This window comes from Festucalex cinctus, chromosome 6 (genome assembly GCF_051991245.1).
Source record: "Festucalex cinctus isolate MCC-2025b chromosome 6, RoL_Fcin_1.0, whole genome shotgun sequence".
NCBI lineage: Eukaryota > Metazoa > Chordata > Actinopteri > Syngnathiformes > Syngnathidae > Festucalex > Festucalex cinctus.
The window spans coordinates 2,647,517-2,674,225 of NC_135416.1; the positions used below are offsets into that span (position 1 = coordinate 2,647,517).

The 26,709-nt window shown below is 39.5% G+C and overlaps 2 protein-coding genes across 5 annotated transcripts; one reads left to right on the forward strand and one right to left on the reverse strand.

Moving 5' to 3' along the window:
• Positions 1-334: 334 nt before the first annotated feature.
• hoga1 (4-hydroxy-2-oxoglutarate aldolase 1) lies at positions 335-26,709 on the reverse strand. 4 transcript variants are annotated; one of them, XM_077525411.1, is made up of 8 exons: positions 26,219-26,709; positions 24,974-25,102; positions 24,259-24,386; positions 23,072-23,206; positions 20,231-20,327; positions 19,190-19,323; positions 18,642-18,793; positions 335-351 (listed from the first exon to the last, which is right to left on the reverse strand). In XM_077525411.1, the coding sequence occupies exons 1-7, from the start codon at positions 26,472-26,474 to the stop codon at positions 18,644-18,646; spliced, it is 1,029 nt and encodes a 342-aa protein (XP_077381537.1). In that variant the 5' UTR covers positions 26,475-26,709; the 3' UTR covers positions 335-351; positions 18,642-18,643. The 4 variants fall into 4 exon arrangements, with proteins under 4 accessions (XP_077381537.1, XP_077381535.1, XP_077381536.1 ...); XM_077525409.1 differs by lacking the exon at positions 335-351 and adding an exon at positions 6,349-6,570 and having other exon boundaries at positions 26,219-26,708; XM_077525410.1 differs by lacking the exon at positions 335-351 and adding an exon at positions 8,369-8,684.
• On the forward strand, positions 1,777-11,792 carry LOC144021273 (uncharacterized). The gene is made up of 5 exons (XM_077525412.1): positions 1,777-1,913; positions 2,929-3,000; positions 8,557-8,671; positions 8,757-8,866; positions 10,074-11,792. The coding sequence occupies exons 2-5, from the start codon at positions 2,934-2,936 to the stop codon at positions 10,214-10,216; spliced, it is 435 nt and encodes a 144-aa protein (XP_077381538.1). The 5' UTR covers positions 1,777-1,913; positions 2,929-2,933; the 3' UTR covers positions 10,217-11,792.

Here is a 26,709-nt window from a genome sequence, read left to right on the forward strand (position 1 = left end):
TTTCAAAATGATCTCTGTGTTATAAGGGAAAACCTTGCAATGTACATGCCAGGCCACTAGTTGGTGATGTCACATTTACACAGCACAGTAAAAGGAACCAATAGCGTACAGATACAATAGTGCAGTTTTGCCTCACTATTGACATGCAGTTGTCCTAGTATGCCAATATTGACCTACGAGTAACAACAAAGTGTGGTGCAATACCAGTACAAAAACCCTCAAGATGAATTTCAGTGATATGGAATAACCGCTTAAATGACTTTCTCCGCACATGCTAACGTTAGCTTACCCTGCCACTGGACCCTACGTGCTACGTCTCGACTTGGCTGCAGCGCTCCGTTTTCTTCCTGCCTGTCAAAAAAAAAGAAAGAATTCCTACATTGGTGACATTCACACTAATGCAACTATTTAGCCAATTAAAGTATTACTAACTTCTCTTTAAAGGATTAGATGGCCCCCTTTTTAATGGCTTAATGTGCTTAAATAATGACATTAAACTCAACACTTGTTTCTTCTTCTTCTATGTTTTTTGTCAAACGGGTTAATTAGCCTTGAACCATTTGAATTTGTCAAATGACTGACTGAATATGAACATTTAATGCAGATTTATTAACTGATTTCTGGCAAAAGTACTCGCGCTTTTTCGCTCCTTCCACCACCCCTGCTCTGAAAGAAGGGTGATGGAAATAAGGGCTGTTGGATTCGGCATCAACTGACCAGGAAAAGATCTGAAGAGGGCCACTTACTTCCCTGAAGGCACCGATGTGGAGGATTCTGCACCAACCAGCCTGGACAGGTCCTGAGGACAGCCATTTCCCCCCCAAAGAGGCGTCTTTCGTCAAATCTCAAGCTATTTTAGCTAACATGGTACGGCATCATTTCATGTCATAAATGTTTCCCACTCAGCATCCAATTGCAGCTTCATTATCCTGGAAACGGGTATCCCACCATCTGTGATCCCTTCTCATGGTTTATTCCTTCAGTGGGTTTTCTCTTGAGTATTTCCTCGCCCATATATGTCTTCACCTGTGCAGGTTGAAAAAAAAATAACTGGCCTGTTTTGATCCAGTATGGAGCAGAATGCTAAGATGTTTTCAAAAATAGAGGGTCAAGGTGAAATACCATTAAAAAATAAATGCTTAGGTACATATACCTACGACCTAACCTAAACACTAAATTTGTTATTCCCTGCCACTAGACTTTGGTACGGCTTTACGAGGTGGTTTTGTGGGCAAAGGACTCCCACACTAGGGGCAATAACGATCACTAGCTTGTGAATCCCCAGGAAGTCACTGTTCTTTTTTTTTTTTTAATTTGAGTCACCTTGCTAGTTTGAAAAAAAATAATAATAATCTTAGTCAGCATTTTAGTGAATTGTAGGCCATCAGGCTGTTATTTTGAACGTCCACGCCATCTTGTCACGGGCTCTGTGCACCTAGCGTAAATCAAGTTCCATAAAACTCACCCAAAAAAAAAAACACCGGCCCTAATCACCAAATTGAAACGCGAAATGGCACCGTGTCATTAAAAGGGGGGGAAAAGCTCGCCGCCCTTTTGTAATCCTGCCGACCATAAAAAGCGGCAAGGGCAAACGTTTAAAAGAGGAGAGCACTCCTGCTAATTAAGTCGTTGAACCCGTTGCCCTCGACAAATATGTCGGTACGCGGAGCAAGCAAGCAAAAAAAAAAAAAAAAAAATCAAGCCAATAGGAGCGGAGCTTGTACGGCGGCCCAGAAGGGCGGACCAATCGGGAAGTGGCATCTTGGCGCTGCGTTTGACAGGACTTCCGGTAAAAAGCGCCAGCTCAGGAAAAGGCTAATTTGTCGCCGCTAGCAGCCGATTTCCGCCATCTGTCGGCGCTGTGTTCAGCGATGTAGAAGCGAGACAACCGAGTTCGCTGTATTATTATACAGGTAAAGCCTTTATTTTTGTTCGCCGCGTGTGTATTTATTTGTGTTTTGATCGGTGGCTGGCAGCCCCGTTGCCGGCAGGATGAAAGGGATCCGAGCGCCGTTACTGTGGCAACATTCGATGGAGGGGAGACGCTCCTCCTCCTCCTCCTCCTCCTCCTCCTCCACTCTTCAGCTCATCGCACAACAGCAACAAAACAATAGCACTTCACAAACAATAACGTCGAATAAACCTGCACACAGAGGCTTGTTAGTCTAAATATTTAATGCGGCTTTTAGTCTTCAGACTGTAACAAAACAAACAAAGAAGCAAGACAAAGAAAATGTCTTCTGTGTCACTATAGAATATCATCATTATGAATGTCTTCCAGCTGCGTCACTGTATGATCAACACAATGTAATGTTCGCCTGCTCATGTATTTGCATGGGGACCATTTATTATCGGATTTCAAATTCGTTCTCACAGGGTCAGAGCACTGGCTCCTAATGACATCTGCAGTTTCCCATTATCCGTTAGGTTGCTGAGAAGTACACTAAGTTTACATATGTAAAGTTGTAAACTTATGAGCACAACTGTACATGTACAAAAGCTAAGCGTTGCTTAATGACACAAAAATGCAATGAATCCTCGCCAAAATTCACATGCACATCTCTAATCACGTCCACTTCAAACTTTGAACTTTGAAAATATTAAAACAATTGCCATAATTAATATAATTGCCACTATTTGGGATTTTATGGGCAATAAACCTTTTCCCCCCCCCCTCACCGTACAGGTTGTGCTCATAATGTCAAAGTAGCAAAATACATCTGTAACAATGTATACATATTTAATAATCAGCATCTCAGGTGCCCTTGTTTTGTTTTATCATGTTTGTGGAGTGCTACTTTTTATTAAAAAAACAAAAATGATGGGGTTTTTTTTTTGGGGGGGGGTGGAAAACAGATTCATGGCGTTTGCATTCATTTCATACCACGCTGATGCTAATATAATGCGGATGTTTGTGTGCGCGTGCAGGATCCATGACCCTGACGCGAGGTTCCTTCACGTACTCCAGCGGCGAGGAATACCACGGAGAATGGCGAGAAGGCAAGGAAAAAGGCGCACACGTGTCGGTTGCATGACAACCCAGCTCAACTTCATCATCTTCCATCATCACGATCACGCTACATGCATGATGATGGAGAAGCGTCACGTGCGTGTAGATCATTTTCAGCGCCCCTTTTATATCGTTTCAAAAAAAAAAAAAAAAAAAAAAAAGGGATAATAAAATCTGTTTTGGTGCTATTTGCACAAAAATTTGAACCGTCAACATTTCATTCGATGAAATAGGTGTCGACAAACTACAGCAGGTGATTGGTTGTGATGTCACTCAGTGTGTGAGAACACGTTAAGTTTCTTTCAAGAAGACGTGACGGCTTTAACGACACATACGCACCATCTGCCGCACGGCGGGAACTCGAGATCACACCCCATACCTCAGCCCGTATTTCTCATTTTTTGTTGTTGTTGTTGTTGTTGTTTAAACACTTTGGGGCAAGGTTCAACACGCCCGCCAAGGTGCGAGGCGGCGACGGATGAACCATATGCTTACCGCCACGTCAGCAAGCAGAAAGTGTCGTCTTTGTTTTCACTACACGGCATTTTAGTAGACGACAACAAGCGTCGATGCAGCCGCACGGCAACCGTCGAGATATTAAAATTGTTTGTGGTTTTGGCGGTTAAAAAAAAAAAAAATGTCAGTCGTAGGAGTCGTATGTAATCGTACGATTTTTTTTTTAAGAAAACAATTCAGAATCTTTATAAACTGCTTTTTTTTCAGGAAAAAAAAAATAGTAATAAAATGAAAAAAAAGCACTACATTTACATATTGTAAGAAGTCATAATATTTTGAGAATGAAGTCATAGTTCAAGTAAAAATATTTGAGGAAAAAGTCAATATTATGAGGAAAAAAGTGGTAATTGAGTGAAATCCTATTTTTGAATTAAAAGTTAAAATATTGTGAGTAACGTTTTTATATCCATAATATAATAAAATATTTTTTTGGGGGTAATAAAGCTCGATTTTTCAAGAGAAAAAAAAGTGGGAATCTTTTAAGAATTAAGTCATGTTCAAGAGAACAAAAAGGAAATCATACAAGAATAATGCCTTATTTTTCCTGGGGAAATTTTGGAAAATTATTATTAGTATTTTTTTCCAGGAAAAAAAATAGAGAAATCAAACAAATAAAATCTTATCTTTGTATATATTTTTTTTAAGTTGTAATATTTTCAGAATGAAGTCATTGTTTTCCTAGAAGAAAAGCATGTTATTATGACGAAAAAGCAACAACATTTTGAGAATAAAATTGTAGGTTATTTTAAAGAAAAAAAAGTAATGTCAAAAGTGAGAAATTGTATTTTTTGGATTGGAAAAAAAAAATGTCAGAGTAAAGATGTATTTTGTATACAGTATCTTTTCAAGTGGTAATTTTCTGAAAATAACCTATATTTTCAAGAAAAAAAGTCTTGAGATCTTATAAGAATATTAATTTTCTGAAAAAGGAGTAATCTCGGAAAAATCAAATATATTTCCAGAAAAAAAAGCAAAAAAAGTTGCATTTGGCAGGGTGAAAAAACATTTCTCAATACAAAAGTATTATTATTATTTTGTTTTGTGTTGTAATTGTGTAATTTGAATAAAGTTGTAATTAGTCCAAGTTATTGATTTTGAATGGTATCAAGAAGGAAAAAAAAAAAGTGTGTGAGTGTGCTGGTGAATAATTCAGCAGGCGATCAGGTTACAGGAAGTAGGTCACCAATCATCCATGACAGCCGGAAGACTTTTTGACGCCCACTCGCGCGTTTTTGCATCCGCAATTAGCCGGAGAGGCTGACCAAAAGGGGACGAACCTCTGATTGCGTTCCGACTGGACGGATCAAGTCCGAGCACAGGACATTATCCACAGATAACCTGTCACTCAAACCTACGTACTAGCAATCAAAAATAAAAAAAAACATTTTATTTTATTCTTATTACTGTCACAAATTGTGAAGGAGACCGAAATGTGTTCCAGCTCACTTATTAATGCTACAAACAAACAAAAACACTAAAAGCCAAAGAAAACTCAACCTCAACTAGACTAAGTGCAATTTCTGGAGAAATTGCGTGGGAATGCTGAAAGCTGAATGCTAAGATTTGAATGCATGTGGAATGCTTATGAAGTAAATTGAGAGAGAAACGATGACCTCCTTACTGGACATTGCATTTTATCAACTGTGCCACCGAGCAGTGTAAGACACCTAGTAATGATAAGTTATATGTATGGAAGTGGGCGTGGAAAGTGATACTTAGGAAAAGTTCTACGTCTGTTCCATTGAAAATGAATGGAGAAAAGTTGACATTACAAGTTAAATTGTGCAAATACTGTAAGTAATGTGGAATCAGACGGTAGATACCCCAAGAGGCGTCAATTTTTGAAGCTAGTTGAAATTTGAACAGTGTAAATTGGATGTATTATATGGGAGTTGTTAGCGGCAAAAAAGTGTGGAGAGTAAAAATCACAATAACATGTGGGAATGCTTCAGCATTCCCACAATGAACTGAGATCCTGCATAAAAATTTCCATTTGTTCTACCTCAGTGGTCTGATTTTAGAGGTTCTAGTGCGCTTGTCAATCTTAGAGGAATGTATTCACATTCTTCTCAATATTTCTTTGTATTTTTATTTATTTTTTGGGTGGGGTTAAATAAAGTCAGAGTTTGGAATATTGTTGCCAAAAAAATATGGCTACTTACATGTTAGCTAGCAGTTTGGTTGGTCAGTCATTTAGTCAACTAGTAGTAGTGAGTAGGTTAGTCTTGTGACATTATTATTATATTGGTCACTCAGTTAGTTAGTTACTTAGCTTGACCATTAGTCAGCTTGTGAGTTAGCTAGCCAAGTCAGTTTGTATAGTAGGTGGGTAATAGTCAGTCACTTAAGTTAGCTAGTAGGTCAGCTGGCCAGTCATTTGGTCAAATTGTACATCGGTTGGTCATTAAGTCAGGGTGCTCGTTCGTCAGTGAATCGGTCAGTTACTTGTGAAGTTCGCTACGGTCTTGTTCGGCGGAGCACGCTATCGAAATGTCACCATAAAACACGACACTTGTTAGTAGCTTACCCAGGAAAGTCAAGCCGCCATTAGCCTTGAATTACTTATTGGTGTTCGGTTTGCATGCAAACGTTCATGTGTATGATCACGGCGTATGTATTCGTATGTGGATATTTAAGAAGATCTGGACATAGTTTGTCCAAATCGCCCGCTGAGATTAAAGAGCCAACCACACTCTTCTGACAGATGGAACGTTAATTTACTTCGCCATTAGCAAACTGGTTGGCCGCTATAAAGATGCCCCCCCCCCCCCCCCCCCCCCCACACCCCCAACCTTCCTCTTCCGTAACACCCCTGCCACCTTCCCTATCCGCCACTAAATCACATTCCTCACTTGCGAGGAACCTGCAGCCACTTATCGGCCTCGTTTGCTAACGAGAAGTGCCCGTTGCTCTCATGCGCCCGCTGGGAATATCCAAATGTGAAATGGATCTCGGAATATTCCGATGACGTTGGGAACCTTCTGAGCTAGCTTTCTTCTCGCGCTGAAAATCCTTCATCACGCGCCATCCGGTCCCGCATTGATCTGAACACCAAGAAAAGAAAGGCATTAAAACCATGGTATACCTTGTTTTGTTTTGTTTTCTTTTTAACGGCACAGCCTCAAACCGATCGTCTTTGATGATTGCCTTATTCTGCCCACATGCAATCACCAAAACTCGAGATTCTCCCAATTTTGCAGTATTTTGCGTTATTTCTGTTAAGTTCCCTCGTAGGAATTTGTGTGACCAACTGATGAATAAACTAATTGACTCAATTAACTCACTAACAGACTGACTGAGTACCTGACCGGCCTACTAATAACTAAATGACGAACTGATCCAGTTACTAGTTTACAAGATGACTGACTGACCACCTCTGACAGAGAAAAGAGACTAACGAAACAACTAACTCACTGACTGATCTACTAACTTATAAACTGTGACTAAGAGACTAACTAACAAACCAACTAGCTGACTGACCAGTGATTTTTAAGCGCTGATTGATCAAACAATATAAGTGACTAAATAGCTACATGAACTAATTTGCTCCCAAAAACATATAAATACGTTCTATTTAAATATTACCAGTGTCCCAAAAATGTATTTATACGTTTTTTGTTTGTTTGTTTTTTTTACGCATACAGAAGGCTTTGATGCAGCCTCTGAACAGGAGAGAATGGTTGAAGCAATGTTAGCGATTACAAAAAAAACAAAACAGCCAGCATGTGGCATTAGAGTATAAGAGATCAACTAGGGCCATGTTGAAAACAAGCTGTTTTCCCCACAGTTTTAAATAGATTTGTGAATAATGAGGAAACTTGGCTCGGAGTGAATGAGTTAATAACTACTCACTAACTGACTAACACAAAATTTTGCCCATCTGTCGATTATACCGGCTTCCGATTGCGACACAGTTCCCCTCGGAGGACTTCGTCAACATACCCTTCAATTGCCCAAAATGGCTGACTTCCTGTTTCGAACTTCAAAGTCTCAAGAACCCATACCCAAAATTGAACAGGAAGTCGGCCATTTTGATTTGAAGCAACCATTTTGTCCAGGGCTCGTCCTTTGACAAACTCCTAACAACAGCTGTCAATCATCAGGATGGCTGAAAAGTTTGGGGATCATTTTCAAGGTCTCCATTTACCAAAAATAAAAAATAAAAGAGATGCGAGGATATTCTCGAAGGCTTTCCTGAATGTCGGCTTTTTGTGTTTTTTGTCACTCAGCCGTGACGGCTTACGACAAAAGCTGGCGTTAGCCTAGCTTGGAGCGCACGCGCGCGAGACGTGACGTGACAAAGTGGTTTTGTCAGCAGCGCACCGCGGGGGACGTCATCCGGGACAGCTCGGAGACCGCCATGACAAGGGGGTGTCACTCGTGACGGGATTTCACAGCTCAAATACCACTGACAAAAAAACAAAAAATACAATTCGTCTTTGTTCAAGAAGAAGAGTGTCGCCGTGTTTATTAGTGTTTATAAAACACGCTTCTAAAAATAATCTTCAGTCATGCCAGAAAGAGAAAGATTGATCGTCCGCGTCATGTCGACTTTCATTTTCATTTTTCCTTTCTCCACTATTTTCTCGCGTTTGTTTCCATCTCTGTGAAGCTTTTCCTGTTGAGTCTGAACAAATTGCTTGACTGAGAAAAATGACATTTTTAGACACATCGAATGTTGAGTAGATCCACTAAAAAGTCTCTACAAGTCAAACCTGACAGGACAGGAAGTCTTTCATTAGATAATAAAAATGTCATTTATTTGGGTACATGTTAAATATAGCAATGATATCGATATTGCTGTATTCAGCAACTATATCGCATGTTTTTCCAATATAGTGCAGCCCAATTTTTCTGGCATTCATCCTGGATTTGTGTTTGTTTGTTTGTTTACATTCATCCTGGAAACCAGTTTTACTTGTCAACATGAGATTTGTCGGCACGTCAGTCATCAGCAGACCCACAAACACATACTTGTACATGCAACAACCGTTACAAACCGTAGTGAAGTATTTTATTTCTTATCGTAGGTCTGCGTCACGGCCGCGGCCAGCTGACTTTCAGCGACGGAACGTGCTACACGGGCCAGTTTGAGAACGGACTCTTCAACGGCTGCGGCGTGCTGGTCTTCGCCGACGGCTCCAGGTTTGCGCCTGGCCTGTCGCGAGAAAAACTGTTTTGTACAACGGCCGCTGAACGTCTCAAACGTTTTTCTTGGTTGCTCGTTAAGGTATGAAGGAGAGTTCGTGCAGGGGAAGTTCCAGGGCGCCGGCGTCTTTACGCGCTTCGATGGGATGACATTCGAGGGCGACTTTAGGAGCGGATGCGTGAAAGGTTCCGGTAAGATGATGAGCCCCTTTCACACTGTTCTCACTGTTGTATGAATGGTATTGGAATGGTGGTCAAAGTTGACCAAAAAAGTTTCAGGTTTAAGGTATGTGTAAGGGGACCATAATGAGGGGTTAAAATCGACTGCTGCTCAAACGCCTAAAAGGAACAAACATATTTTGCAGTCAATATATGTGTGATTTTTTTTTATTTTTTTATTTTTTTTTTAGGAGTGGCCAAATGTGGAGTCCTTAAATGTTGTCGTGGAGTTAAACATTAACGCAGCGTTTGGCTAACATTTAACAGCAACGCTACGCCGCTGACTCAAGTCCAAGCCGTTCCTCGCTGTGATGCCGTATTCATCGCGCACGCCCTGCAGCTGTCAATAATCGGCTTGAAAGCCAAAACAAAAATTATTGAAATACATATTTAAAAAAAATAAAAAATTGAAACCCGATCTGATCCAGATTGCAATGTAAACCCATCATGGAAGTTAACGTAATATAATCAGCTGATCAAGACAGTGGTCACTTTTGTATTTTCCATACTAATTATGATGGTTGTTGAATGGGAAAAATGACATTTTGTTGTAGTGGTGTAGAATATTTGTGTGCTGTATTTTTTTTCTTTTGGGTCAGAACTTCAGTATGCGAAAAAGTGAAACCAATTCCAAAATCACTTTTTTTCCATTTTGGTATGATTTTGACTTTATTATAAATGCTTTTTCATTCGCCTTATATGTTATTTTTTCATTTACATTCATTTTTTCCATTATTAATAGCATGTTTAATTTACTTATAAAGCAATATATATTCTTTTTCATTTATGTTTTTTCATTTTGGTATTATTTTTACTTTATTATATAAATACTTTTTCATTCATCTTTTTTTTTTATTTACAATAATTTTTTTCCCATTAAAAGTACGTTTTTTTTAATTGACTTATTATATAGCACAGTATATATTTTTTATCTCCGTATTGCAATGTCGTGGAGTGACGAAAAGTCACAAATCGGTGAATGCCCGTACGTCCTCGGTCGGACGTAGGGTCCCCCAAAAAATACATAAATAAACCCAAAAGCACGCTGTAAAAAATCCGCAAAACAGCAAGGCCGCGAAAGATGAACCCGCGATAAACATGGGCACACTATATAGCAAAATGAATACCGTACAGCTTGCTGAATGAAATTGGTTTTAAAATATGTGTGTGTACATCACAGGATTGTTGACGTTTGTCGACGGCGGCGGCGGCGGCCACGAGGGCGTCTTTGAGAGCAGCCAATTGACGCGGCGGGAGAGCAGCCCGGTGGCGGTCCAGAGGGCTCAGGCGGCCGCCGCCAAGGCCCGCGCCCTGGCCATGTGACGACGCCGTGTCACGTAACTAACGGGTTTTTTTCTTTCTTTTTTTGCTCTGTCAGTTTTTTTGTTTTTTGGCCGTCTCTGATTCTGGGTCAGCCGGACGCCAACACAGTGGTGCTACACACTTTGCGTTCAGCTGTCCTGAGATCACTCGAAAACTCAAAAGTGCATTCAGACGTGTTTTTTTACACAGCTCCAAAAAAAAAAATAAAAAAAAAATGTGTTTACATCCGACACATTTAAGAACTAAACACTGTGACTTGGTTGCAACACTGCATCGGACCGTCTGTTTATATTTGCCACGACTTTTGAGATCGCGAGGCCGCCATATTGCTCCTCCCAAGAAACGTTTCTCGCCATACGATCCTATACATTTACAGTATCGAAATTGGAGAACATTTCAGACAGTACTAAGTCGAAACCGCATTATTTATGATGTTTTAAATGTTCTAAATTTCAGACATTTTACAACTTGCCTTAAATAATGTATAATTTATATACCATCCACTTATCTTTATTTTATTGTTTATTTTTTACTTGTTAAAAAACAGTGACGGGACGGGACACAGGACGTCGGCTGTTTTGGCTTAATTGCCATTTTAGGTATATTTTGGCCAATTTGACAGGGTGGCTTACCCCGGGTTTTCACCGGATGCGGTTGCGGTGCGGTCCGGCGACGCAAGCAATTAGATTCCATTCATTCGAATGGTGCAGTTTACACCGCTTGCGGGTGCGTTGCGTGTCGACTGCGTCTCAGCTGCGGCGTGCCGCAAGCCTTCCGCAAGGATAGACCTATTTTCTATTTTTGCCGGACGCCGCAGCGGTAGGCCTCCGGCAAATGGCAAGCTAGCACAAAACACATCGAGCAGGACAGGAAGACCGACGCAGTTTCACAATAAATTTCCTGTTACCTCTCAGAATAAAACACTCGCCAGCTCCTATTTCGCAAGCTTTTCAGCAAAACGTGACGTGGGCGTCGCCGGGCCATGTGCTCGTTCACGGTTTAGACACCAGCGAACATGGACGAGGAGAGGTTTATATTGGAGGTGGAAAACCACAAAATAATATATGACACGGCACATCCTTTTTATAAGGACAACCAAAAAAAGGATGCTGCATGGAATCTCATAGCAGAAAAAGAAGAAAAGGTTCAATCAAAAGAAGTCCACCTCTCTTTCTGCTTCTCTGTTGAGCACAGACTTTCTGTATGTTTGTCGTTGTGAAATGCCACATGATCGCGCGCGCGCGGTCCCGCGAGACACGTTGGGAAGTGGCGGCGAAGTAGCTGCCGGACCGCAGCTGTGCGGAGCCGGTGTGGATTGACAAAAAAATTGACCCGTCCGGAGCACGCAGTCAAGACGCACCGCACCGCAACCGCACCGCAACCGCATCCGGTGAAAACCCGGGGTCAAACTCCTAAATGTTTTGTCCAAATGGGCAACCCTAAAATGCCATTCATGTCTGTTTTCATCTTAATGAATTCATATTTACTCCAAGTCCTGAACTTAAGACTTGTTAGAGTATTTATTTTACCTTCCTAACCATAACCACCACACAAGAAATGCTAATGCTAACGCTAACACCCCATTGAGCTCCAAACCACCCAAGTAGGCTTCTTATTGGTGCTCTTAATAAAGCAGGAAGTCCAGGTCGACTTCTTGACTCCACGTTTCCGCCTCCGCCCGAGCGACACAGTGCCCTTGCACCGCTTGGTCTGATCCCAGACCAGCCGCCATCAATTACCTCCTCCTCCGCCTCCTTCAGTGCCAACCGCGCAAGTGCCGACCGGCGGCTGCTGCTGCTGCTGACCCAGGATCAGTGACAAATCACAAATTGAGCTTAAGACGTATTATATGACCACTCTTGAGTCAGCACTACCTTGACTCATAAAGCACCTTCACTTGTGATATTATTTATTTATTTATTTATATATATACTGTGAGCACGCTACAGATATGCAGCTGATCGAGTGAAGTAAACATTTTAAAATTGGGAAATTTAGTTTATGTTGTGCCGCTAACGAGGCGCGCGATGAGTTTGGATGAAGTTGACGAGCTCGCTGGGATTTGCGTACGGTTTGTGTGCGTGTAGTTCGTGCGTGGTGTTTAATTTGGGTTGCAGTTTTTGCGTCTGTGTGTGTTTGGGGCAAGCAATCACGCTCTTAATTGGGCTCTGAGATCAGAGCCCCGATGACGACTGTTAACTCTTCGACGACGCGTGTCAGTCTACTCGTGTCGTGTTGTTGTCATACGTGCGTTTTGTCCGTTACACAACTGGCACTCGTAGAGGATCACAAAAATCCCTTTAGAAGCACCTTAAAAGCCATTTCAGCATCCACATTCCGTTCCGGATGTTTGCCGTTGCGCTCGCGATGAGCTTTGAGGAGCCGTTGCTCTTTTTTTTTTTGGGGGGGGGGCATTTTTTTGGGGGGGGGTTCTTGCCTTCTCCTCTTGAGCTAACGCCAAGCGGGAGATTAGCTATAATTAGCTTTCCGGGGGATTTATGCTAATATGCAAGTGGGGTCTATTTTGAGCTATATTTAGTCTCCCAGCACTTGAAATTGGTTTTTGAACATTCAATTACTTGATTATTTGGTGGAATCATTGATAGGAACATTGATTTTTTTTTTTAAATGAATCAATCGTGACAGCATTTCGTATTAAATATAACAAAGAAAATAATGTATACAATAGTCAACAAATAGAAATATTTGTCAGTGTGTTTCCCAAATGCTCGACGGTTCCTTTTAGCTCAAACAAAAATGTTTCACTACGTGGATCTTTTATGTATTTCAGATGTCTTGGTATGTGTATATGGAGCGTTTACAAAAATAAAAAATAAAAAAAATAAAAAAATAAAAAATAAAAAAAAATAAAAAAAAGATTAAAATCAAACATCCACGGACGTGTTTGCCAAATGTAAAAAATGTTGGACAGGTTTGAGAGTCCACCGTGTGCCTGAACAAAAAAAAAAAAAAAAACGTGACTGTACTTTGAATCCTTTCATCACTGACGCACTCTTTATTACATACTTTTCTGTTTTTTTTTGCATTATTTCATAAAAAAAATATCAGGTCTTCCAAATGATAAACGTGAAGACACGGAATAAGAGATTACAATTGTAAGGAACAAAGAATGATGCTGAAATGACAAATGTAAAAATTTAAAAGGGCGAGTCCTCTTAAAAAATAAAAAATAAAAATTCCTTGGGGCAAAAGTCAAATGTGTTTGGGATCAAATATTAACTTCATAGTCAAGGTTTCACTCGTCTTGTCCTGATGGCTTTGCAAAAAGTTTATTGATGCTGTAAAATGGTGTTCAAATGAACGTTAAGATGCTTTTGGGATCATGTTGAAAGACGTGTTCTGCATCATTCACTATACGGGATCATGTACTTATATTGCACTTTTTTAATCATGTGTCATTTATTCAATTCACATCACAATATCACTTTGTTGTGTGGGATTAAAATGTCTAAAACATCTACTAACACATTTTGTGAGATTTTTTTATTTTTATTTTTTTTTTAAATGTGTTTATTTTTAAATAAAATGTTAAATAAATAAATGTTTTGGTTTTAAAGTCAGAATATAGTGTTCAAAAAAATAAATAAATAAAAAATACCTGATTTTTTTTTTTCTCTTCAAAATTTTTTTAACACGATAATTTATAGTACTATATGAAATACATCAAAATGTCTTGTTTGTTCTTCGGATTATATTGGAGATATTTCACAAAAATGTCAACAAATGTGTAAAAAAAAATAATTTAAATGAAAAATTAAAAAAAAAAATTGATTAAAAAATGAATTTAAAAATTAAAAAAAATTATGTAATCTTTAAATAATAATTAACTTATTTTTTTTCTCCAGATATGCTCTGGCTTTTTTGCTATGAAAATCAGTCAAAATATCCTCAGAAATTTCATTTAAAAAAAAATTTAATCATGTAATCTTTCAGCTTTTTTTTTTTTTTTTTTTTTTTTTTTTTTTGCATTAGTTGTATTTTTCAATATTTTTGTTGTATTTTGATTAAGTTCTATTTTTTTTTTCTCCAGAGATGCTATCTGGCTTTTTTGCTATGAAATTCAGTCGAAAATGTCCTCAGAAATGTAATTAAATTAAACAAAAAAAAAAAAAAAAAAATGTAATCTTTCAACAGCTTTTTTTTTTTTTTTTGCATTAGTTGTATTTTTCAATATTTTTGTTGTATTTTGTTTAAGTTCTATTTTTCTTTTCTCCAGAGATGCTATCTGGCTTTTTTGCTATGAAAATCAGTCAAAATGTCACAGTTGTCATCTTGGCAAAAATTGTACTTTATTTCCCAAGTATATTCATTTTATCAAAGAAAAATTTTGTCTGAGGGGAAAAAAACAAACATTTTTAGGATCAGTCAGAATGTCCCCACGAAGACAAAAATAATAATAATAATCTTGCAAGAATGTAATTTTTCAGAATTTACTTAGCAATGGTGGCCACCAAGGAGGTAATAAGCGCTGCGAAAAGCCGCATAAAAGCAAAGTGTTTTATTCTTTTATGTTGCTGTGAGACATGAAACGCGCACACGCACACGCATATCCGAGAAGAGCATATGGAGGATTTTGAAGTGGGATCACACAAACCTGGCAGGTCGAGCGAGATTTTTTTTTTTTTTTTTTTGGCACTCTGCTGTCAGCGAACGCTTTCCCTCCCCCAAGCCCGACCCCCTCCGCCTTCCCTCTCCGCCCTCCCCCCACCCTCAGCCAGTGTCACCTAAATAGCTTTAAGGTGTGTTTGGGTTGGACTTTCACCTCCTCCTCCTCCTCCCGCGTTTCCCCGGCAACCGTCCAGAGTTGCCTTTTAATTTGTATCATCTCCATCCCGAGTATATACGGCGCTTTAAAGCTTCGTCGTCCGCGCCAAAGCCTGTTGCCATGGCGAGCTGGTTAAATATCAGCTGTACATCCCTATTCTTACTTTCTCATTATGGCTCCAATGTCGTGTGTGCGTGCGTGTGCATGGATGTGTTTGTGTATACAGTGTGTGTACGTTTGTGTTTTTGTTCGTGTTTGATTGTGTCGACAAAAGAGATGCTCCCTTAAGTCCCGAATGTCTTTTTCTCCTTTTCCTTCTTCATTTTGTTAATCCGTCTCCACGGGGAGGACGCGCCTATTTTTATGCTTCTTCCGTAAAAAAAAAAAAAAAATGGAGTAAAGAGAGGAGGTGTGGTGTCAAGGAAGCCTTTTGTGTGTCATCTTATCAGAGAAGCTTCCCAAAAGAGCACCCCCAACATTTTTTTGTTGAGAGGACGTGCTCACGCGCATGCTGGTGATATGACGCAATAATAAGGAACCACGTAACCAACGCACATCCATCTTGTATATGAGGACGACAGCCAAAATGTCCTCTCAAAGAAAATGTCCTCAAGTTCGTTGCCACGTCAAGATAATGAAGATTAAAAAAGTAATTTTTATACTTCCTGTCAACTGATGACGACGCCTACTTCCTCAGCACAGGTGATAACGGCTAATCATGGCTCACCTGTTTTCTTTTTTTAGTCAGTAAATTGAGCCATGATTGGTCGTCACCGACTTGCTCAGCACAGTTGATGTCATCATCAGTCGACAGCAAGTAGAAAAAAAAAAAAACTTTTTAAAAGTATTTATGTCCATGAAAAATAATGAAGTTACCACATTAATTATAGACAAAATATTAACTTTTCACTGCTGAAAATGGCTCAATGAGTCAAGTATCCCTTCAAAAAAAAATAAAAAATCTCATCCACCATTAAATGTCTTTTTTGCAAAACAATTTTTTTCTTCAGTTCAGTTTTTTTCCCAGGAAATCTGTATTTCTGATTTAAAAAAAAAAAAAAAAAAAAAGATTTTGTGACAATGCACAATTTTTTGAGACAAATAATTCTACAAGCGCTACTTTTTAAGAGGATAAAAAAAATGTTTTAAAATGTGTGAAAAGAAAATTGTGTGGGGAGGGGGAAGTTATCTTACAAGAAAATAATTTTGTGAAATGCTTATTATTCAAGAAAAATTGCTTTATGGTGTATTTTTTTTCTTCAGGAATGTATCTGTCAAAATTGTTTCCACAAAAAAAATGTAAAAAGAAATAGCCATCATTTGACTATTTTTTGCAACAAAAAATGTATTAAAAAATATTTATTTTTATATTATTTTTTTTTCTAGAAAAGTTATTCATCTGTTTTAGTTCTGAGAATCCATAAAAAAATTCTCAAACAAAAACATTTAATTTGTATTTTATTTATTTCATTTTGCAAAAGTTGTATTTTTATTCTAGAAAAAGCTGTATTTGATTTAAAAAATAATACTAATAATAAGACTGGAGGATAATTAAATATGTACACACAACCATAATGTTAAAAACGAGAATTTAATTTTTGCTTAATTTTTCAAAATCTTTCTTTTGTGAAGTTGTGTCAAGATAAGATTGTATTTGTCAGTTTGTGGCAAGGATGACCCCAAATTTCCTCACATACGGCTAAAAATGTCCCCACGGCAAAAATTCAATGTCAAGTTTGACCACACAAAGAAAGACAAGCGATAAACACACAAACACACACACACACACACACAAGGCATTGATTCACCAGATGAAACACGCACACACTTCAACACAAGGAGCTCATTGTAGCATTTTCTTGGATGCAGCAGTCCAAATATCCCTTTTTGGTAAAGCATTCCTTTTTTATATAATAGCGCGGGCATTTCTGAACGGATTCCACTAATGCACACTAAAGCTAATTATGAATTTGCCAAAATGTCCTCCCAAAAACAACCGTCTCCCCACAGTAAGGGTGGGATGGCAACTTTGGTGCCACACAGACAGACAGAAAAACAAGACGCTTCGAGACTCACACATGTACACACGTACATATAAAGGGACTGCATGTGGTTCTGTGCCCGTCTAATTGCTTTGCGTCCCACCGTGCACGGCAGGAACATTGGACAGTTTGTGCTCGTCAACGTGAGCCTGCATTTAGGGACTGGGAATATATATTCACAACAAATCGTCTTATTGGTTTGATGTTGATGATATTTATATCAATTTTTATAGTTATAATTATGTTGATAAAACTACGTAATAATAACACAATCATATGTTGAATATATAGTTCAAAAATAGCCATCGCAATCATGAGCGTCGGTATATTATTTAAGCTAACTAGTGGGAATGAAATCTTGGTGGCGAAAGTACGTTTACTTTTTAAAAACACAAGAAAACGACACCCCTATAAATGCAAACAAATTATTTTTTAAATCGTCATTATTAGTATACAGTATTTAATCGAAACAGAACGTAATTAAAGCATTCAAACTAAAGTTGTTTTTTTCCTATGTAGTCCTGCTGACAAACACTAATGAAATGCCCTTTCCTTGGTGGAGGTATTTCATAAGAAACTTGGCATGAGATGGCTAACAGCGGAAATTGTCTCCCCCATGAGGCAGTAAGAGGCAACTACAACACCCCCAAATTATGAATTATTCTTTTTTCTATCCTGAAATTGAAAAAAAAATAATAATTAAATGAACACAACTTGAAAAAAAAACACTTAAAAACATAATTTAAAAATGAACATGACTACATGTTTATTAGTGTTGTCGCTCTTCTTCACTGATTGGCTGGGAGTGGTCACATGGAACATACAATACGTTCATTTTCAAAGCCTTGTTAAAGTTGAGTAAAGACAACTAATTCAATGTTTTACCTTCTCAACAAATCACTTTAACAGATCCGTTTTTAGACTTTTTTTTTTTTATGTGCATCTGTCAACAAAATAAAAATTTACAGAACATAAACTTGCATTTAAAATGTGAGCACCGAAAAACAACACATTCAAAAATTAAACTCAACTTTTTTTTTCCTCTCACTCACATTTTGTGTTAATAACATTAAATATAATCAATTGTTGGTCACTGATTGGCTGGGAGTCGTCACATGATTCATGGGCATCTAATACAAAAGCCCAAAAAAAAAAAAAAAAAAAAAAAAAAAAAAAAAAAAAGAGTTCCCGTTGGCTGCACCTGACAAATTTCATGATTTATTCACTTTTTGCTAAGTTTATGATCAAAATAAATGCCATTAAATGTTTTGGATCACCAATTAATTAAAAAAAAAATTACATCGAGAAATTATTTAACATTATTATTATTATTATTATTATTAATTTAACCTAGAAAGTTGTCTCAAACAAAGAACCACATTTTTGGGTCAAACTAACCTAAATGGCGGATGTTTGTTTTGTTTATTTTTATTTTTTAACCTAGTTAATTGGGTTCAAATTAATTAAAAGTGCACTCTCGTGATGTCAACCCCCCCCCCAGAACATCCTGTTACAATTTTGCCATTTGCCAAACTTTTTTTGTGAGTAGTGTATGATCATGAACATGCTTATAGTATTTAATAAAACGCACACGCACGTTCAGAGCCATCCGTTGGCGGCGAAGTCTCGTCGGAGTTGTCGCGTCTGTTCCTGGTCGAGCGGGCGGAGAGGCGAACGACAGACGCCGCCGTGGAAGCCGAACCACTCCATGGCCTGCTTGAGGGCGGGCACGCCCAGCTTCCTGGTTACCTAGCAACACACGCGCACACACGGGAGCAAGTCAACAAGTAAGCCCGTGTCCGAAATGGCAAGTTAGAAGCAAGAAGAATTACTGTGGCAAATGGCAAGCAAAAAAAAAGGCATGACTTGAGGTAGGTAAAATGTGATGTCCTGATTTTTCCTTAAAATTAAGAAATTTTTTGTCACCATTCCACCATTTATTTAAAAAAAACAAAAACATTTTATATAGACTACACAATAAAATTGATAAAATATGAGTTCTAAGTTGGCGACCTAAGTCTGTATCAAGTCATGTGACTTAACTCCCCCATCTCTGCCTAGCAACACATGAAGTCATCCAAATCAATACATATGTATTTTTTTTTGCAACATGATGTTATGTATGATGTAGCAGTGTGTCCTTACAGCAGCGTTGGGTTCGATCAGTCGCTGCTGCAGCTCTCGGGCTTCTTCCCACCGACCCGACATACACAAACGCTCCAAGTCGCACAGCGGCTCACCCAGAATGTTCGCCAGGGCGCAAACTCCGCCCACCGCGCCTGAAACATGACCAATCACAACACTCGGAACTTTAGGCATTCTTAATGTGGCGAGAAATGAAGGAAAATGGAAGAAATTTGTTCAGCGTGCGCATTAAAAAAAATAATAATAATAAAATAAATAAATAAAAAAACAGCACCGTATGTTTCTGTACTTGCTAGCATGCTAACATCTTACCAGACCAACATTTTGATTGTTCCCACCCAAGTTTCAAACCATAAAGAGATTTTTGAAAATGATTTGTATTTATACGCATCTTACTGTATTATATTGTTTTCATAACTTGATTTGGGGTTTCACTGAACTCTGATAAACTTGTTTGTTAGCTCAAAATGCTATCACATGGCACGGTTACTATTTTTACCAAACCTATAATTTACTCCCAGTTGCTAATACTAACATTCTAAATGCTAACAAAAGATCTAGCTAGTTACTATCCATGGTAGCATGTAGCACATAGCTTATCCGGCTATGTGCTGCCAGTTGCTGGGGATGCTAGCAGGCTATATATTAGATTAGCCTACCATGACGCCCAGTGAAGTAACTGTCTGCTTGCTAGCATGCTATGTCCTTGCCGTGGCTCATGCTAAATTGCTAAATGCTAACATAAGATCTAGCTAGTTACTATCCATGATAGCATGTAGCACATAGCTTATCCAGCTATGTGCTGCCAGTTGCTGGGGATGCTAGCAGGCTATATATTAGATTAGCCTACCATGACGCCCAGTAAAGTAACTGTCTGCTTGCTAGCATGCTATGTCCTTGCCGTGAATCATGCTAAATTGCTAAATGCTAACATAAGGCCCATTTATCATCAGCGGCGGCAGGCACTAAGCTAGTCAGCCAACAAGGCTAGCTAGCTATCACAGGTGTTCCTGACTGCTACGCTAGCATTTATTGACTTACCGACACAGTAGGCAGCCATAAGGAATCCCGCCGAGCCTGCCAGAACCTGGAAGTCCTGATCTTTGGTTTTGTGGACTATAAGACCAATCCTGGTGATCTGTGCGGGAAACACAGGTTGAGGAAACAAAATGGCTTCCAAGGTTGATTCCACAAATTGCAATTTTATCTGCATCTGTGTCGCGAGCTGTTTGTTTAAAAGTCACAACTTGGTCAGTAGAGGGTGCCACCGGACAACCGTTAACGCGTTGACAAACAAACGTCTTCCATTGGACGTCTGGGATCACATGACAACATTCCCAAGAGGCAGGACTCAAAAATCAAAGGTGGCTCATGATGAATAATTAATGAGTTGCCTGTATTTCTTTTAATTGTCTTTAGCCCAGAAGAACTGAGGGCATCAAAGGACTCCACAGGGAACGAGCTCTGCCTCCCGAGCGCATATTTTTAGCGAGCGGCTGTCAGTCAGGCGTCACACGATTGGTCGCTCTGTCAGCTCCTCATAGAAGATGACAACATTTTTTTAGGACATTAATAATACACGGTTCAAAGCACACTCACTCTCCTCACCTGCTGGGGGCAGTGCAAGGGAAACATCTAGAAACTGTTGGGTTTTTTTCTCCCCAAACACTGTAAACCTGTATGTCAAGGTAACTAACTGGTTAACTCACTGACTAATTAAAAGACTAACTAGTTCTGACTGAGTGACTAATTAAACGATTAACCAACAAACTGATTGATTGACCGACTAACCAAATAACTACCTACCTAACGGACTAATTTACCAACTGACTAACTAGCTAAACTATTATACTATACTACCAACAGACTACACGACTGAGCGACTTATCGACGACGAAACTGTCTAGCCAAACAGTTGACTGACTCACTGGCTGTCTAATTTACTAACTTAGCAACTAAGTAAATGAACGACTGATTGACTGACAGACTAGTTACTAACAAACTGACTAGCTGACTAACTGCCCATCATAATAAACGACAACTGACTGACTAACGAACGGACCAACTATCTCACTGCCAGACTGAATGCTGCTGATTGACTAACTTACTCGCTGACTAAGTAACCAACTGACTGACTAACCAACCGACTGACAACCTGTCTGAATAACCGGATAACTAACTGATAGACTACCTCACTGACTAAACAAGAAACTGACGACAAAAAAACTAACCAACTGACTGACCAAGTAAGTAACTGATTAACTGTCTAACCAACTGAGCTACTGATGGACTGAAAACCTACTAACCCAATCGACTACCTAACTGAGCGACAGGCTAACTGGCAAGATAACCAACTGACTGCCAAAGTGACAAATAAGAAAAGCTCGCATTTAGGTAAAAAGTTGTTTGAGTCGTCAGATTTGTCATCGGACTTTTTGACAGTGGGAAAGATTCTTCCCGCAACCCGTCTGGCGACCTCTCACCTTTTGCTGCGCCATTTCCCGCCTACGAGCGAGACGGCGGCGGCGGCGTGGGCGAAGGGGGCCGCGGGGGTCGAGCGGTGTCGTCTCCCTCCCAAATCACGAATCCAGTCAGACGCCTCCCACACAGCCCGAGCGCTTCTTCTTCCTTCTTTTTTTTTTTCTCGCAGCCTCAAATGCGACGCGACGTGTCGACTGACCTCCTTGCGCACGCTGCTCGCTCACCAATATTTTCACTTTCTTGTTTTTGCTATTTTCAACTTTTTAACTTGTGAATTCATTGGAAGACTTCTTCCCTTGACAGCGTTCGCTAACATGACTCGTGAACGCTGCGTGTTGAGAGATGACGTTTCATATGATGTAGCTTAGTCATCGTTTTCTATAATTTGATTTTATACATTTACAATTATCCCATTATCCCTTACAATTAACTTAACTTTTGCACCGACTTGGCACGCAGTCACGACGGGTTTACGCACACTTCATGCCACTTTGCGACTAGTTCGCGCATTGGCACGACTCGAGTCGTGCCAATTCGTGCCACAAAATCGTGCAAGTGTCAGCCTTGCATAACTCACTCCCAAGTCACACTTGTAACTCTCCTGCCCCCTCGCTCCAACACTCCCTGTCCCAATTACACTCCCTGTCACTCTCACACTTATGCAAAGACTGACACATGCACGACTTTTGGCCACGATCTTGTCGTGGCAAGTGGCAGGAACTGGCAGGTTCACTTCACGCCACTTTACGACTAGTTCGCCCACTGGTACGACAATCGTGCAAGTGTCAGCCTTGCATTACTCTCACTTGCTTTAATTCGCTTGCTCACAATCACTCACTCCATCTGTCTTACTTAGACTACCTCACACTCTCAAACTCACTCACTCTCCATTTCCCGAAGAGACTCACACTCTCACGCTTATTCCCATTCATTTAGTACCAATCACTCCCGGTCATGAACTCCCACAGCCACTGCCGCACTTGAATCAAATAACACTCCCTCGCACGCCCGACTACCCTACTTTCCCCCCCACTTACACTTACTCGCTCATACACACCAACTCTCGCTGCGACTCACCCAATCAAACTCACCCTCACACTCCCCAACTCCCTATTACAGCCACTCACTCACTCACTCTCTTCCATTCTGTCACTCTTTCTTTCTCGCACATTCATTCTCTCCCACTTGCTCACGCTCACCCATAATCCTCGACATTGGCAACAGGCCACCGATGGATTTTAATGATGTGGACTTCATTTGAAACAGCGTTAAACTTCGAGATGTTCAAGCACCTTTTCATCACACCTCGACTCAAACGACATCTTTCGCAAAGGTTGAGGAAAGATGCCGAATAGAGGCGCTCGCTCGTTCACTCTCACACATACTCCCACGGCTCCTCACATCTCCGTCGCTGTCCTTGAGTCCCGCAATGTTGGGATGTTGGGACAGACGCACGACGGCATCCAGCGGCAGCTCCAGGCCCGTGTTGGCCTGGACGCTGTACAGGATCACGGGAACCGAGCTGCTGTCTGCCACCTGCAGGGGAAACAAAGGGAAAAGGTCAATCGGGGGTGGGCAAACGACAGCCCACCCAGTGTTTAGATTACCAGGAGTTCTGGGATATTTGTTACAATCATTTATCCTTTTTTGCTCTCATTGTTAAGTCAACTGTCAATTTAAAAAAAAATAAAAAATTGTCTTTATTTATCTCATACAACAATTGACTACCGGTAATAAAATCCAAATATATTAGTACTGTATGGTAAAAAAAATGCAAATGCATTTCACTTTTTCATTATATAATAAGGTATGACAACACAACAACAAAAGTTTAAAAAATATTCATCAAATAAGAATGAAAACTACATATGCAGTATGTTCATCATTTTTGCACTGACTTTATTAAGAAATTGGTTAATTTACTATTACATTTTTTTTAAAGGTAAATGAAAACATGCTATATGAATTCGACATTATTTAGTTTAGTTTAGTTTAGTTTATTCATTTTTTCCTTTCGGACACATTACAGTTTACATCAATCACATCACATCATTTGCAACATTGACATCCGAAAGAAGGGCTGACGGGTAGAAGCCGAAGCTTAAACCTACTTACCTACTTGAACGTGATTAACTCAAAATAATATATGAATTAAGAGGCATGCTTCTTTCTTATATTTCGTGATCATCCTTCGTGTTAAATTAGTTAGCTGCTACATCGTTTGTGTCGAAGTATCAGTTCTTTAAAAGGTCGTAACTACTGCAAGATCAATGCTAGTTTTGCTAGCTTATGGCATTTCTAATTGTGTGTTAGCATCATGCTAGCCAAAGTTATGTGGTTTGGTTGGATACATAACACGTAATTCTCATCACTTTATGTTTAGTCTTACAGTAAACTGCACTAAACAACCGTCAGCTAGTAATCGTTTCAGTTTGTTATGAAGTGCGCTGACGCCATCTAGCAGTGGAGTGCCTGACCACACCACCAAAAAAAAAAAATTAAAAAAATAAAATGCCCCTATGACGACTCATAACTGGGAAGTTGAGTTAGTGGTAAATGAAGGGAACACTGCGTGATTTGTTTCTGACCTTAGTGAAGTGCTGGACCAGGGCTTGAGCATCCATCTTGCCTTTGTAGAAGCACGGCGTCACCACCAGAACGGCGTCGGCACCGGCGGCCGCCATCTTGGCCGACAGCTCCAACGTGGCTCTCGTCGCTAAACGAAAACATCACAACACATTTCAAGTGCTCATTCACTTCCCGTATTTTAAAGTACGGCAACTGTTATATACTTTTAATACAAAAGTGAAAACTTATCTTAACGAAAAAAAAACAGTGATGGCCCCCACATATTTACTGTTCAGCAATCACAATTTTTTTATTTTTATTTTTATTTTTATTAAACCTATTCCCCATTATGTGTTGAAAAACTCTATTGCTCTGACGCCATGTTTAAAGTGCTTGGCCGCCATCGTGTGGTATTTATAGGCAATTAACCATTTCCGGCTTCAACTTAATTACGCAACCATTTTTCTACCATGGCTCGGTCCCAATCCACCACAAGGGGAGACTGTAACCGTTTGAAAGCAAAACATTTTATTTTATTTTTTTCCAATATGTTGTTTGTGACCCGCCCTACTCTAAATTATAAGTATTCTGCCATAAGTTCATTTTTCAGTAGATCCATCCATTTCTCGAACTGCTTATCCTCGCGTTTTTGTTGTTTTTTTTTAAAGAAATATTTAATGCACTTTTATGCGTCAAACACGAACGCATGTACACATGCGCGCACACTTAACGCACACTCGCAACCGGAGCCGGCGATGAGCAGCTTGTCGGCGGGCATCGAGCGTCGAACCCTCTTCACCACCTCCACGCGCTCCTCCTCCGTCAGGTAAGGGTACTCGCCGTTGGAGCCCTGCACAACCAGACCTGCACAAACAAGTCAGACACGTCGTCGTCCACAAAAATTCCAATAAAAATGGGACTGAAACAAAAACAAGACCTTGTTTGGGGTTATCACACTTTATGGCAAACATTTGGAAATACTGCATTCCTCTATGTGTTACTCACCTTTTCTATTTCTTTTTTTTTAAACCATTTACTGGACAATTACTAGTGTATGAACAGAAATCAAATGTGGCACTTTTTAAAGTGACTTTCCAGCTTGTGTTTGTATGAGAAGTGACACAGCACTCAGCCTGAATCACTGGACGGTACTTGCACTTGAAAAGAGTGTAAAAGGAACACGATATGATTTTGAAATTTTCAGAGACAAAAACAAAACAAAAAAATGTGGAAATGGTTAAAAAAAAAAAAGAAAAAAAAGAAAAAAAGAGTGATACCTAAAAATAACGTTATAAAGCAATTAGACAACACAAAAATAGGTGGGGTGGGGGGATGACATGAAAATAGACTAAAAAATAAGAAAAAATATATACTTGAAAAAAATGGATATCTTTCTGTAAAATTATGTTAAAATACATAAGATGAAAAGATCAAATGCAAAGACAAATAGCCTGAAAATGGTACCAAAAAAATAAATAAACAGAACATGAAAGTGTTGTTTTGTTGTTGTTGTTTTTAAGGAAGAAAAATAGCAGTAAGGTGTTTTTTTCTTTAAACATAACACAAGAAAAAAAGAAAAATAACGAGGTAAAAACAAAAACAAACAAACATAAAATTGTAAAAGAAAACGAAGACAAAGTAAAAAAAAATGCACGAAAAAATAAATAAATGAGAAATTAAATAAATAAAGCCTGCATACATTTTACCCAAGATAAAACGAGACCTTTCAAGTCAATATAACAGCAAGTTCTTATCCTTTCTTTTCTTTTTTATATAAATTTTCATTGTACTTTTATATTATATTCGGCATTTTATATACAAAACTTTAGTGCCGTTTTAAACGTGATCTTACAACTTCCGCCGCTCCCGGAAGCGCAACTTTATTTATTTTTTTAATTATTTTTTTTTTGCGCTGGACATCTCATTCCCTATTATGAACGTTTGTTGTGATAAGATGATGCTTCCTTCTGTTCGCCTGACCTTTAAATGGAATCTTGGCGTACTTGCGGAGGTTTTGCTCCAACTTGTCGTAGTCGACGTCCTCCCGCTCCGTGAAGGGGGTCGCGATGGGAGGGTACACGCCGCTCAGGTCGAGCCGGACGCCGGCCGAGCTCAGTCCTCGGGCCCCGCTCAGTCCGGACGTCCGACCGAGGCCGAGGCCGAAGCCGAAGCCGAAGCCGAAACGTGCTGTTGTCAGCCAGCGGGACGACATCATCCGGGCCCCGGAAATCAACATGACGTCGACGTACTACTACTACTTTACACTACTACGTTTACTAATGCTGCTGCTAAGTGCTACTACTAACTACAGCAGTACTTGTTCTTCGTGTAGGTGTATTTGGACTGTGGTTCTTGTCAGTTAATGTCTGAGCCGCCTGGTTAAATATTGACGACGCTTCGTGCTTTTTTTTGGCTCGTTCGGTGCCTCAAATGTTGACTTGAGTTTGTTGACTTTTTTTTTTCTTCACATA